The sequence below is a fragment of the Alosa sapidissima genome, chromosome 14 (genome assembly GCF_018492685.1).
Source record: "Alosa sapidissima isolate fAloSap1 chromosome 14, fAloSap1.pri, whole genome shotgun sequence".
Classification (NCBI taxonomy): domain Eukaryota; kingdom Metazoa; phylum Chordata; class Actinopteri; order Clupeiformes; family Clupeidae; genus Alosa; species Alosa sapidissima.
The window spans coordinates 20,427,331-20,442,784 of record NC_055970.1 but is presented as its reverse complement, the minus strand read 5'-3'; the positions used below and the strand labels follow the sequence as shown (position 1 = coordinate 20,442,784).

Here is a 15,454-nt window from a genome sequence, read left to right as displayed (position 1 = left end):
TCGGACATGCTTGGTTTTTACTGCAGGTACGTTAATCTTGTAATATCAATAAGGACCTAGGTAATGTTACCGTTAGCGTTAGTTGAGTGATGGAGGCATTTGATTGATTGCATTTGTAGAAAACTATAAATGCGGTTATACCAAGCAAATTGATAGCAGCACTGTTTGTATCTTTCGACTGTCATTTATTGCACGTGCTACAAAATCATTCTGTGCAATGGAAGATTTACCAACGTTACACCGGTCTGATACAGTTTTGCCTATACATGCGTGAGACTGAGACGCCTGTTTATTTTGTTTTAAGTGCGTGCATGGTGTGAGAGGGGAATCGATGTGCTTTGATTACAGCTTGGTAGTTGTAGTCTTGTGAAATTAAAAAGCACGTGTGTGTGAAGTATCCAAACAATGACACCTTCATTTCATTATGGCTGCTTTAGCAACACACCTTAAGCTACTGTGTAGTGGGTCCCATCTAGAAGTGGCTACTTCATTCGCGCTTTCCTTGACTCATGGAGCTGCTTGAATGTTATTAAAATTTTTCGCCACGATATGGCAGTTTAAGTCCGCTTGATACTGTAAGGCGTAAGCCATTGGTTTCCAAAGGAGATTTTATTTGTGTCGCCAGCATAGCCTATTGACAATTTATGTTGTAAATAGGCCTACCTTATAATCCTACCTGTAGCTTAGGGAAGCTAACAGCTTTCTATTAGGATCTAGTTTGTTAGTTACCGTTTTGTCATAACTCCCTGATGCATTTTTGCATTTAGAATAGCCAGAGCGTGTATATCTCAATCGGAAAATTAAACAATATCGGGTGCCTATGGACAAGGCTGGGTGAACCCAGCCTGATCTGCCCGCTATTTATTTTTTGATTTCTTAAAAGATTGAGCTTGGTCTGATGAAAGCCAGACTAGCCATGGACCTCAGTTACACAATGCAAGGGAACATGAATCAGCCTATATTTGCACGAACAATAACGGACAAAAGCTCTTCAACTTTGGCCCGTTAAAATGTGTATGAACAGTCTAGCATTTCATCAAGGCCCATTTGGACATGTCAGTTATTTGCACCACTGGTTAGATGTAAAACAGCATTTCGTTTCAGACTAGGCTACTGTTACTTAATTTGTGCATTAACAATAACGTTTCAGACTACTGTTACTTAATTTGTGCATTGACAATAAAGTATTACATGAACTAAAGATGACTAAAATCTTATGTAGAAGAAGAAACATTCACAAAAAATCCATCCATCCAAAAATGACCTTTGTTTTTGATAGCTGTTGAAAACGGCATGGAACTGACAGAGATGTTTTACACAAAAAATAAATAAATAAATAAATAAATAAATAACATTATGCTGATACCTTTTGCTTTTCCCAAATACAATGTAGCCTACAGGTGTAAGTGACCTTTTATCAATCCAGTTGCAATGGATGAACTGTGATTAACTGCCCTACTTGTGATTGTTTCGAGATTTTAAAGGTTTTATAACAATGCTACATCTTCTTTGGCTATTCTACAATCTATTCACCTTTTCAGCACCAGTAGGCTACTTTCTGTGCAGCCGCACACACACACTCAGGCATGCCAAACAAGCATACACAAAAGTTTCAAGAGTGGGGGATGGAGTAAAATATGGAGACAAATTGAAGTGTGATTTATTTTCGCGGAACGGATGTACAGGACTGAGCGGCGGTCATATTTTGTACCGCTATGCGGTACATCTAGTTATAGTAATCATAACAGGGAGGATACACTGGACACGTAACTCAAGCGTCTGCTGCAACAATTAGCTTCCACTGCAATCAATGGAACTGGCTACACCAGACGTGATGACAAACGCGTACGTTCCAAACAATTAGATCAGTCTTCTAAAACTATTTTTCTGCTTCGTGAACGGAGTGTTTCACTTGCAGACCAGATGTAGTAGCCCAGGCCTAAGAATAAGTTGATTGTATTTGTTATGGTGTTTGTTGATTGCATTAACAATCTAGAGGTCTGATGGGACCTATCTCTAACACTAAGGACAAGGTGAGGAACTGTGGGCCCGGAGAGTGGTGCTAGTGCAGGCTGTGCTAAAGCTCTGGCAGGTAGCCTGGGCTGCTTTCCTGTTAGGGCTGCTTGCATGCCCATCAGCAGCCAGCCCAGGACAGACAAGGGTGGAGGGGTACGCTGGTGCCCTGCGGCGACAGCAGTTTATTTAGAAACTGGCAACACCCAAAGGGCCTGGGCGAAGAAAGACAGCTTCCATTCTCCATTCTCCCTCTCTCTCTCTCTCTCTCTCTCTCTGTCTCTCTATTAAATCTCTATTACTCCAAAAACACATGCACAGCATTGGCAAACAAACATTTAAAAAGCTTCTCAGCCACTGGTGTGCATGCCGACTCGATATGTAAAAACACAAAAACGTGCGCACTCACTCTTTAACACTCACATGCACAGACATACAGCTCACATACAACAGTCAAAGAATGCAATAAACAACATCTCTCTCACTATCTCTTTCTCACTCTCTCTCTTTCTCACACACACACACACACACACACAAGCCAAGCCTTTAGAGATAGCCCTCTTTAGTGTTAGCTGTTGACAGACTTCCATAATCTCATAATCGGATTACAGGTCATCCTTATCTCACAGACTATTTATCACACACATCACACACACACACACACATATTCATTCATGCACACACACACAAGCTCAAGCACCAAACACACTATACATTAATAGTCTTGTCTACACCTACAATACTTCCTCGTACACCCTCTTTCTCCTTCACTCCCTCAAATACACAAATGCATACTGCATGCCCATGTGTACATAAACACACACTGTCTGTTTTGGATACTGTTTATCTGTCATGCATATACATTCACTGAAAAAGCGTTCTCACACACATGGACACACCTTTCTCAGGAATCAACATGCTGCTGGCTCTATCCCTGAAACATTCAGACTGTATAATGGCGGAGAGGGGACTGAATATTTTAAACCCACGGCCGTAAACGTACCAATAAACTATTGATGTGCCAAGGTTTGGGACTTTCTGCAATATGAAAACTATGACAGGTTGCAACTTGTGTTTGGAAATGGTTCACTGTCTAAATCTCTCACTTACTGGTTTATGTTTTACTCACCTATTGCAGCTGGCAGGCTTTCTCTCACACCTGTTGTAAGGTGTTTATCTTATGTGTGTCTGTATATATATGTGTGTGTGTATGTGTGTGTGTGTGTGTGTGTGTGTGTGTGTGTGTGTGTGTATTATTGTATTGCGTGTTGTGAGTGGAACACTCCACCTTGGCCTCTTGGCATGCAGCGTTGATTAAATGTCTGCCAATGAGAGAGAGATGAAGATAACACTTGGCACGGAGCGACACTCGCGCACGCCACACACACACACACCTCCTCACGCAAGGCAGCCATTAGTCTCAGATGGATTTCACAACACTGGCTTTAAACAATCTCTTGCGGCACCGCACATGGGAAAATTAATGGGGGAATATTACTGAGATGGGATTTGTGTGAGTGTAAACATGCTTGTATGTGAGTGTACGCATGTGTCTGCAGTAGACAAGGTCTTTGAGAGTGTATATTTTAGTAGATATATTGTGTTTCAGCTTGTTTCCAAGCCCATGCACAATGTCTGTGATTGAGTTTAAGTCTTTGTATGTGTTTGTGTGTGTGTGTGTGTGTGTGTGTGTGTGTGTGTGTGTGTGTGTGTCAATCTCAGCTAAAATTCGAAGGAAGAGAGGGGAAGGAAAGAGACTGCCAATAAAACCATTACAAATGTTATGCATTTTTAGGTGCAGTCCAGTTCATGGCAAAGTTTGAGAATACCAGATTGGTTTCAGGGAATATGGAGGATATAGATAGCACTCCACAGGGGTGGATGCTCACACTTAAAAACAATAGGAACATCATTAAGTGTGAACACGGCCGCCAAACAATGCTCCAATAACGTTTATGATGGTCGAAACTATTCCTGACTGCTGCTGTCTCCTGTAGCCATACCCAACCCACTCTCTGTGGGGTGATTTCCTGTCAGTTCTGGGCCTATGAAGGAAACTGGGAACTATTTCAGCAGACTTTTAAAAATCTGACACGTTTCCCAGTTTTGTTACTCACTGATTATATAATGTGAGACAGAAATAGGAATCCTTGCAGATCACCACAAAAGCAGTGTATTAGCTAAGGCGACGGTTTATTAAAAATGATCTCAGGACTGGCCACAAAATTGAAAGATGCAATGTTGAGATAAACGCTAATTTTGCATGCACTCATGCATAGGACTGTGACAGCTTTTTAAACTTGACTCGAAGGCCACACATGCTCTGCAAATTGGCTCAAACAATATCACATACTGTATGCAAATAAAAGACAAAACACAAATCAACACAGACAACACAGACCCTCTGACACACACACACAGTAGCATGTTGCGCCTGACATCCTGTCTCAGAAGGGTTGAAGGGTCTTGTTTTGCTTGAACCCGCTTCAGTCGATTACCCAACAGGGCCCTGAGGGAGAGGGACTTTGTGCCGTCCAAGGAAAACACTGGGCAGTGCTGATAGATGCCTCACCACCACTCCCACTCCCCCCATGTACTGCTGCTGCCCAGCAGGACTGTCCCATCAAGGGTTAGAGTCCACAGCTGAGCTCCCCCCCCCACGCCCTGCGACCCTCCACCCTGCATCCACAAACCCTACAACGCTCTCCCTTTGGCCTCTGCTTGGGAAGGAATGTGAGGTATTTCACAACTTTCAATTGTTTGTCTTGTGTTTCCTTTCTCTCTCTCTCTCTCTCTCTCTCTCTCTCTCTCTCTTTGTGTGTATGTGTGTGTGTGTGTGTAGAGGGGGGCACTAACACTAAATAAAATAATAATAAAAAAAGTAAACTCTTTATATTTTGTGATGTTTGGTCATCTTGTGTTTTCAAGGTGTGTGCACAAATATTTGCAGAGTCCATTATTTTCAACAACAGACAAAAGTAATCCCAAATGTTGTGATGCATGTATCGTGACTTATCTGTGCATGCTTTGGGATACTTTCTAATTGAAATCGGCGACTTCTATTTGAGGAAAAAGGAGATCTAAATGCACTCAATCACTGCCAACTTCTCTATTTACACAACAGTAGCGTGCGTCCAAAAAAACAGCCACTGATTGTTTTGATAAAACGGGTGACCCGCGAGACTGGCCGATGCCCCGCTCTGCTCTCTCTCTTCACAACCTCGCGAACCTTGGCAAAGCCCAAGCAAACACAGTCTGCACGCAATGCCGGGCCTGTGCCACAATGATTAACCCGTAGATGCGCGCGGAGCGAGCGAGCCCTCGCGGTGCTTGACAAAGGTCCGCTGCAAGAGGGAGAGTCGGTGGGTGGGAGTGTGTGTGTGTGTGCGTGTGTGTTGGAGGGGAGGGGTGATGTGCTTCATGCCTGGCTTGTTTTGCGTGACAAGCGTCTCCATATCTTCTTTCCCCCACACGCTTCTCTTTACACGCTCCTTTCTTTTCTCATTTTCTTTTGCCCCTCGCGCTCAATTTTCTCTCCTACTTAACTAGTCTGAGTCAGCGAAAGAGAGCCGTTTAGTGGCACCTTCGTGTCCGAAGCAAGCAAGGTGACAACAAGATGAATGACCGAGATAGAGATTTCCGCACGCAACTATTGTTGTTCGCTGCGAGCGGAATTAAACCGACAGTTGGGGGTCGGGGGGGGGGGGCGGCCACTGTTAGCTCACTTACTAATCTGCCGCGTATTCCTATCAGTGAGGGGAAGGTGATACAATTGGTCCCCCCACCCCCTCGCGCTCCTTTGTGAGCTGCTTGCGGAAACTCTGCTCGCGCGACTCAGCTATTCTCTCTTGCGTGTGGGCTTGCGTGTTGGAGGACCGCATTGAGTGAGAGAGCGGCTGAACTAATCTTGATGTTGCGTTTCTGACCTTATTTATCTAAGATTCCCACGCTCCGCTTTACACCACGGGTTATCTAATAGGAGAGCGGACTCTTTCACGACCCAAGGGCTGCTCTCTGACTATTCACTCTTACATATTATCAAGTTGTTGATTAGTTTTAACTCCTGACCCACTTGTCACAAAGTTGTCTCAGTTAAGTCCGTAACATGAAAAACTAAACGTGAAATGTAAAATATCTACACATCTAAACACAACAAAACTAGACTACAATTTTAAAATTATGTACAATATATTCCCATTTCTAGTGTGTACATCCATCTTTATATGTTTTTTTTATCTCCACATGATGCATGTATATAAGGTGTATGCTTGCTAACATGTTTCTGTGCCTGAATGTGTAAGTGTGTAACTGTGTCCCTATCATGTTAAATCCTTCTGTTGGTGGAATTGCAAATCACAGGCCAGCCCAGTCTAGATTGGGTATCCCTGTGCCAGTGTGCCATGGGCAGAACTGCAGTTCATCAGTTGGGACAATCAACTGGTTAGGGAATCAGGCTTGTCTGGACTGTCTGGAAAAATGTGGGCAGAATAAGCCACATCAATGCCACTCCCCTGTGTGCTGTGTGTTTGTATTCACCATGGATGGGTAAAATGCAGAGACCGAATTTCCCTCGGGATTAATAATAGTATTAGTCTGTCGGTTGGTCCGCCTGTCTGTTTGTCTGTCTATCTATCTATCTATCTGTCTATCTATCTCAGCCTATTAAGTTTGGCCTTGTCTGACCACATACAAGGACAGAAGCTTGGTCCTCAAATAATCCAAGCATCCCTTAACTCAAACTCACTGTCATGACAACTGCCTAGTCAAATTGCCTGTTTAGGCCACTCCGTAATCCCAATTCATCCATAATGCAACTGATGTCATTCAAGTTATTGGCAGGCCAGCTGACAATAGTGTAATTGCCGTTTAAACTGTTAAGGTGTCGGGTTCTTTAGACGTGAAAGCAAGGCCTTCTTCTTTTCCTGTTCGTGTCTCTGCTCGCATGAAGCTGGGTTTGAGAATTCGTGACTCCCAGTAACAAAACCTGTTGCTTACCCAATGGGGTATGTCTATAGGGGAAAACACAAATACTCTCTCTCTCACACACACACACACACACACACACACATGCAATCTTGTTTGGCACAGACATGGAATGGTAGTGAGTTGATTAGCAGTAAGAGCATTAGGCAAGGCTTCAACCCCTATGCTGAACACCTAGGCACACAGACACACACACAAACACAGACACACTCACACACACACACACACACACAGACACACACACTCACACACACACATACACCCACCCACACACTCCCACCCACACACCTGGTTGTAAGGTGAATGTGACAGGTGTTTGGCTGTTGCGTGCTCAGACTTTGGCTTTCTTCACAGTCGTTTGACTCCCTTCATCTTGCACGCTCTGCTATAGGGAGATTCCTCTGCAGGGTCGTCAGAAACTGCACTAGTTTGAGGATGGCAGTTTTGCTTTTAGTTACCGCTGATGATTATCAGTGTCACGCATTGGCTTTAAGGACTTCTCTACACTTTCATGATCTTAATGTTCCTAGTTCCGTAATGAACCATAGAGTATATGTTAAATGTATATGAGGATATATGTTAAATGTAAACTTTCTGGGTCTTAAGAGGATTTTCTTGATAAATGAAAAATGTATACCCTCAATTCATAAATATTATTTGAGTAGTAAAATAATACCTTGCCTAACATTTGAACTTCTGCCAAGACAAGCAATTGCAAGAACTTAAAAGAGACATGTTTTGGGAGTGATTAAGGAATTAAAATGATGCCATGGAAGAGGAAGGTGTTCAGCTTCAGTCCCATTTGTTGTCATACAATGAAAGTAAATGCACTGATATTATTTATCTATACTAATATAATAATGTGTTTTTCGTACATGGAACTGGGTAATTGTCTCCCTTTCTGTCAATTACTGTATGATGGCTCGCCATTACTGTATGGGCCCCTTTAGATGATTAGGGTAAACTTGTGTTTATTGTGTAACCCAAAGCTAAATGTCTCCTTTATTAGTTTCATGTGATATGAAAGAAAAGAAGCAGGCGCTCCCCAGTTCACACGCAACGGGACCTGCCATGCTTGGCACTACCGTGACTTCTGCCTGGGCAACGGCTTTTTGGGGGATTTAAGCAGTTGATTTCAGCCCTGCTGTTTTGCCTGCCTGCTGGAACCATGAGTGGCAGATCGCATGACTCCAAAGCCCAAGATCCTCGCATTTACAGAAGCTATGGCGCGCAAATATGTGCACCTCTTTGCTCAAAGAAAAAAAAACCTCTCACGTCCTGCGCTCTTTGTTCTGCGAGTTTAAGACCCTTGTGTCTTTCCAGGGGCTGCTGCCTTCGCGTGACTGACCAAGCAGATTTAGGATTGTCCCGAACAGCGAGCCCACCCCTCCAAGCGGGAGCTCCGCTTTCTCACGCGAACACAAGTACCGCGGAGCCGCAACTCGATGGGGTAGGCTCCGACGGGTGGCCGACACAGCGGGAGTCGACAGACGCATCAAGCAACACGACTGAAGTCGTGTATGCTACTGCATGGCACTGAGCTTCAGGCTGGAGAGAGAGAGAGAGAGAGCGAGAGAGAGCGTGTGTGTGTGAGTGTGTGTGTTCTGCGCGCGCGTATTTGATAACTTCAGCACATAATTAAACAGTCCCACTTACTCTCCATCCATCTCGGGATATAATTTCGTACGATAAAGAATTTAATTGTATGATTGTAAATAACGGCCATGATGCGACATCGTGATTTAAAAAGCCATTGCTGAAAGCTATACATTTGTTTAAATTATAAGTGAAAACTGTTTAACTTAATGTTTTATTAGGCTGTAGGCTATGATTAAAGTTTTGTAATCATATAACCCAGAACAGACCCGTCACAAAAGGATGATTAAAAAGTCTGGTCATTTATCAGAGGGCCTTATGGCTCGGCCTTGACGCCAGGTATGTTCAAAGAAAGTTTAATTAACCTAACGCACGGAAAAGGGCTCTGTTTACGATGAACTCATTTACCCTTTCACCTCTGCCGTTGCTGACGGCGTTTCCCCCCAGCACCAAAAAATCAGGTTGGGGGCAGGCAAGGGCTTGGCTGAGGCGCTCTCACGCAACTGGCCAATCTTTAACTAGAGTGCTAACAGGTGCATGCACGGAATGGCATCTGACAATTTTATCACAACTTTACCTGCCGTGATAACACACCACGCAAAGCCCATCAATTTGACGGTCTTTTATGGCTTTATTAGCCAATTCAGCAAAAAAAAAAAAAAAACTAAACAAGAGCACAGCAGTTTTGACAGATACGTAGCTTACCTAATGGTCTGAAAATCAATATGGCAAAATATCAACGTATTGCAATGCGCACAAATTGCTAGCAACTAAAATAAACAAAAATAAGGATGCCAAAAAACATGGGGAATGGAGTCATTTTCTTCTGAAGTAAAACCCATTTAAAGATTTAATACACAATCCGGTTTTTGGTTTGATATTTGCGGTCAAATGTCGATTAAATACTTTCAATGCTTTAAATTGCTCTTAAAAGACGGAGATGAATTCTGGCTTGGTCCGCGCCATTAGGCCTAGTGTTTCTTATGTATAGAGTTAGGACTGTGTACACACTAGAATTATTTCATAAGCCTTTTGTGTTTTAGAGCTAACACTGAATGGTTGAGACTTGCAGAAGCAATTCACTGAATAGCTTATAACAGAGTACTGAATAAGAATTGCGGAGTGAAGCTTTGACAATACAACCCATCATCAATGCTACACTTTTCCGTCCTGCGTCTTATGTTTCCTCCTGTTTTCATTCATCTCTTGTGTTCGTTTGTTTTCTCATGGTGAAATGTAACGTTTTTCAGATAGCGTTGCCGTTTTTTCTTGTTGACATGAGTGAGATTTATCCAACTGTCAGGGAAGAGTTCTTTGATTAAAAACTCTCCGGGGCATGAAGTTCTTCTGCGCGGAACAGACACCTTTGCACGCCATGGAAACCTGTTGCCTAATAAGTTGAAGGGATCTTGGCAAAGGTAACATGACTACAGTATTGATGTCTAATCATTTCCTCAATAATGTATGACCATTAATAACCCCTGACAATATAAACACACACACATGATCGTAATATTATTATAATATTTAATACAAATAATGCAGTATTGCCTTTGGTTCGCATCAGGGAGCTATGGTGAATATTCCTGGCGCAATCTAGCATTATTATTAGTGTTATGTGTTCTTCATAAGCACTTGGCACCTGATGTTATGGTCAGAGTAGCCTTATTTCTTTATTAGTCAAGTAAATAGCTGTAAAATAATTGGTGTGGAATCTTTGCGTAAATGTCATAAAATTGCTGCCCTGCATATGAAGATGTGAAATGAAAAATCGGTTGACAAGGCCTATGAAATTAGCGCACACGAATAATATATTAATGTGACGTCAAACGTAAACATTACTAGGAAAAAGCAAACCAAGTTGACAAATTGAAATGATACTGCGTAATTTTATAATCCGTGTTATCTTTTGTGAGGGGAGTTTAACTTTATTACCCACCAATGAAAGCACGCCACAAAGACTGTGCCATTGTTTTCATAATTGAGTTGTAATCTGTCCTCTTTGCTGCTCTACCTCAAAGTGACCGGCGCTCTCTGTTCTGAAGCGCCCTTCGTTGCGTCACGGAGCCATCAGCCAATAGAGCCAAGAAGCGCTCTATAAAAGAACTTGCTGTTCTATCATTCAGAAGCTTTCTAGGAAAGCAACAAATTGAAATTTACTAGCCTACTGTAGTGGGACCGTACACTTACGGAACTACACCTGTTCAGTGACCACACTGATTTTGGGTAAGTCGTTTGTTATGTATCTATCTGTAGCGTTCTGAAATTACAGTTTAAGTCGCAGTAATTGCCTCTATTAATAGACGAATCCGTGTTTCAGGTGTTACCCTACGCACATTCAGAGTAGGTTATTTTTGTAGTTCTTAAGTTACAGTTTAAAGGATGTGATCTTGCTGACACAGCGCAACATTATTACTGAAGAAAGACACGAATCTATTCAAATTCTACAAATGGTTCTTGCAGCTGTTAAGTAATCGCGTGTGGGCTGGAACGAATTGTAACATATTTTCAACGGTACTTTAGCACCATTGGAAATGGTCCCGTAAACAAGAATCAGAGTAGGCAAAAGAAAAGTTTAAAAGGCGCGTGTCTCCACAGCAGTGTAGCATGCCAGCGCGCACGTTTCCAAGTTGCGCATGTGTCAGCCTCAGCTGTGTCAGGATCACATAGACGTTGCTTTATTAAACTTACTCTTTTAAGTCTTTGATTTTTGCCGCTGATTATTTTTAATCCCATTTTATCCCACAGGCATATACCAGTATCAACACATGCTCAGACATAAACCTTAGAAGAAGGAAAAAAACTTCAACCATGGCACTTCTGGTTTTACCTCTGTTGGGGGCTTTGTCAGTCTCTGAGAGCCTTGTGGCCATTGCAACAGTTTGTTTGGTATACCTGCTCTTGCAACTCCGCACAAAAATCCCTGAAGGTCTCCTCCAGCTTCCGGGTCCCAGGCCCCTCCCTATCATCGGCAATGTTCTCGAACTCGGCGGCAGCCCTCACCTGAGCCTCAGCGCCATGACCAAGCGCTATGGCCACGTGTACCAGATCCAGATTGGCATGCGGCCCGTGGTGGTCCTCAGCGGTGCCGACACGGTGCGGCAGGCACTCATCAAGCAGGGCGAGGACTTTGCCAGCCGTCCTGACCTCTATAGCTTCCAGTTCATCAACAACGGCAAGAGCCTGGCCTTCAGCTCCGACCAGGCCGGAGTGTGGCGTGCCCGCCGCAAGCTGGCCATGAATGCCCTACGCTCCTTCTCCACGCTGGAGGGCGAGAATCCAGCCTACTCCTGCGTCTTGGAGGAACAGATCAGCAAGGAGGGCATCTACCTGGTCGAGCGCCTGCGGACGGTGATGGACGACAGCGGCAGCTTCGACCCCTTCCGCCACATCGTGGTGTCAGTGGCCAATGTCATCTGCGGCATGTGCTTTGGCCGGCGCTACAGCCACGACAACGAGGAGCTGCTGAGCCTGGTCAACATGAGCGACGAATTTGGACAGGTGGTGGGAAGCGGGAACCCCGCCGACTTCATTCCCTTCCTCCGTTTCCTGCCCAACAACTCCATGAAGAAGTTCATGGACATCAACGACCGCTTCAACAACTTCATACAGAAGATTGTGCGGGAGCACTACGAAGCCTACGATAAGGTCAGTAAAGGTCAAAGACCATATAAGTGTACGCACATCACAGTAGTATACATAGTACGTGGACATCTGTTGCTCACATGTTTTGTTCTCTTTCAGAATAACATACGCGACATCACAGACTCACTCATTGACCACTGCGAGGACAGGAAGCTGGATGAAAACTCAAATGTGCAAGTGTCAGATGAGAAAATTGTCAGCATTGTCAATGACCTCTTCGGTGCCGGTGAATAACTGAACACTTCTTTTTTTCTCACAATATCAAAATAATGTGTCAGTTGGTAATTATGTTCACACACTGAATATGTTGACTGTATAAGCTAATATACAGATGAGCTTTACATTTGTGTACAATGAATTCACAGATTATGTTTTTAGGATTATGATTCTTATGATTATGTTCTGTTATTATAGGATTTGACACCATCAGCACAGCTCTGTCATGGGCTGTTGTGTATTTGGTGGCCCACCCAGAGATCCAGGAAAGACTTCACCAAGAAATAAGTGAGTATTGTTACATCCAAAATCATTACTATTATAGCAAAAGATAGGCAATGGATCTCTGAAGAATCAACACTCTAAGCAGAGGTTGTTAGCACTGAGCTCATTTGTTGTCCCCTTATCTCTTTTGCAGAGGAAACGGTTGGGATAGAGAGAAACCCACATCTGTCGGAGAGGTCCAGACTCCCTCTTTTGGAAGCCTTCATTTTTGAGCTGTTCCGTCACTCCTCTTTCCTACCTTTCACTATCCCACACTGGTAAGTAACACAGTCTCATTCAAAAACATGGATGAATACTCTGTGTATAACTGCTGGATATCATCTAACTCCTATATTTAATTTACAGTACTACCAAAGACACATCTCTCAATGGATACTTCATCCCTAAAAACACTTGTGTGTTCATCAACCAGTATCAGGTCAACCACGACCCGTAAGTGTTAACTTGTGATCACACTGCCACTATATTTTGTGCATTGATCATGTTGTATGTAAATGAGCAGATACTTTTCTCCTTCAGTAAAGTGAAGGATTTGTTTTGAATTCCACCATCTCCTTTTGTGACCCCTCTCAGTGAGGTGTGGAAGGACCCCGAGATTTTCATGCCAGAGCGTTTCCTGTCTGCTGACGGCACGGAGGTGAACAAGTTGGAGGGCGAGAAGGTGCTGATCTTCGGAGTGGGCAAGCGACGCTGCATTGGCGAGGCCATCGGCCGTGCCGAGGTCTTCCTCTTCCTTGCCATCCTCATCCAGCGCTTGCAGTTCCACAAGATGCCCGGCCAAGAACTGGACATGACCCCGGAGTATGGCCTCACCATGAAACACAAACGGTGCCACCTGCGTGCCACCTTGCGTCCACGGGAGGAAAACTGAAAAGGAAAAGGGGAGGGGGGGGTATCTCGCCCCAGAATTTTGCACCTAAATATTATTTGTCTTTTCAGGGGGGTGCAAATCTCCATACAAATATAAAATCCAATTTGCTTGCATTTGCTGGTGTCCAGACAAAGTAGCAAGTGGAATAGTGTAACAGGGTCCACTGTACTATCTTTGGTTTGTGCGTTATCAGAGTGTACTCAGCAAGCTCACTGCTGATTGGGCAGGGACATGAGATGATGTGGATCTAAGAAGTTGTGAATTATATGAGAGGGCTTTTTGTAAGGTAGACAATGGAAAAACAATGCTTTTCATAGACTGAAATACATCCTTTGCTCATCCAATTAACTGACAATTCTGCAGAGGAATTCTCCATCTGAGCACATAACTACCTGGGCTCTCAGACAGGCAAAGTCAATGTTTAAGAGAAACACTGCAAGCACCCTATAGAAGAAAGCAAATAATTTCTGCTCTTTTCCAAGCAAACTCAGCTCAGGTCAAACAATCCTACACTGTTTGATGTATAGCAGGGACATACATATCAGCTGCTAATTAAAAGGGGTAATTTTCATCGGAAGGTTTATTGTAAAATATATTGCGCACAGAGGGGTAAAATATGTTATAATGGGAGGTGATGTGACCCTACCACCCACTTTTTAAAAATATATATATTGCTAAATTGGCAGAGGAAATGCAACATGTGCCTTTTATAATATACGGAGGACCACATATGCTGCTTGATAAATCTTTGATGTGCTGAATTAGGATTACATGAAATTAAGGCCATCTATATATCAGTCCTTTGAAAATTTCAGGTGGGTTTTAAAAGACTAAAGCTATTTTGTATAACAGTGCAGTCCTTTAATGTGATATGATGTGTATATGAGTATTTTGGCTGTTGACTGCATAGACTGTATATATAGAGCAGTCTATGGTTGACTGTTAGCTAGATTTGAATGTGCCTGAAAGGGTTTATTTTGTATTCCTATGGCAAATGTGCCATTTGTTTTGTTATTGCCTTTTACCCCACACAGAATGTAGCCAATTTGTTTATCTGCTGTATTCCCTGTTTGAGAGTGTAAGGAGTGAAACACTGTGCAGACAATGAAGGATTTGATAAAAGACACTGAGCTGTGAAACTCTGAAGAATATATCAACAAGCTATTAATTATTCATTAATCCCGACTTGTACATTCATTTTTTGTGATATTTTGTCTTTGATTTTGTCATATTTTTCTCTTGATGAATTGGTGTAACTTGTTTGTGTATTTATAAATAAATAAATAAAAAAATAATAATAATTAAAATAAAAAAACTCTTCTGTGATTATTGCTATTTTAAATTTCACACATCATACAATTAAACAAAATATAGGCTACTGTACCGCTTAAAAACAAACAAACAAACAATCAAAGGAAACACTTAAAAGCCCATCACAACCAACACAAGGCTGCACAACACATGACACCACAACATCTCCACTAAATGTTCATAACTTCTAAATTTAGGCGCCATAGACAGACCCACTGGGCCTAGGCCTGCCCTTAAAGGTTAGTAAGGTAATGCAGTCTCTTTGTTGATTAGAACCCCTCAATCTAAAACATTTTCATGCAAACTTTGCAGCAAACTCTTTTAGAAGTTCTATTTTTTTGTCAATGTAATACAAGCTTTTAGAACAGGGGTGTCAAACATAAGGCCCGGGGGCCAGATCCGGCCCAGATGTTTTGGGTAGGAAGGGAAAATTACAGCCAAAACAAGATATTCACATCCAGTTGTCTTCAATAATGTGTAATAAGCAATATATCTATGATTAGCACTACAAACTATCCTCAGGATGGAAGATGC

At 42.8% G+C, this 15,454-nt stretch overlaps 1 protein-coding gene across 1 annotated transcript; it reads left to right on the top strand.

The window, feature by feature from the left end:
- The first annotated feature begins 10,703 nt into the window (after nucleotides 1-10,703).
- On the top strand, nucleotides 10,704-14,058 carry LOC121681737 (cytochrome P450 1A1). The gene is made up of 7 exons (XM_042061655.1): nucleotides 10,704-10,818; nucleotides 11,341-12,240; nucleotides 12,337-12,463; nucleotides 12,652-12,741; nucleotides 12,872-12,995; nucleotides 13,084-13,170; nucleotides 13,312-14,058. Exons 2-7 carry the CDS (start codon nucleotides 11,404-11,406, stop codon nucleotides 13,607-13,609), a joined length of 1,563 nt encoding a protein of 520 aa, XP_041917589.1. The 5' UTR covers nucleotides 10,704-10,818; nucleotides 11,341-11,403; the 3' UTR covers nucleotides 13,610-14,058.
- The last annotated feature ends 1,396 nt before the right edge of the window (nucleotides 14,059-15,454 follow it).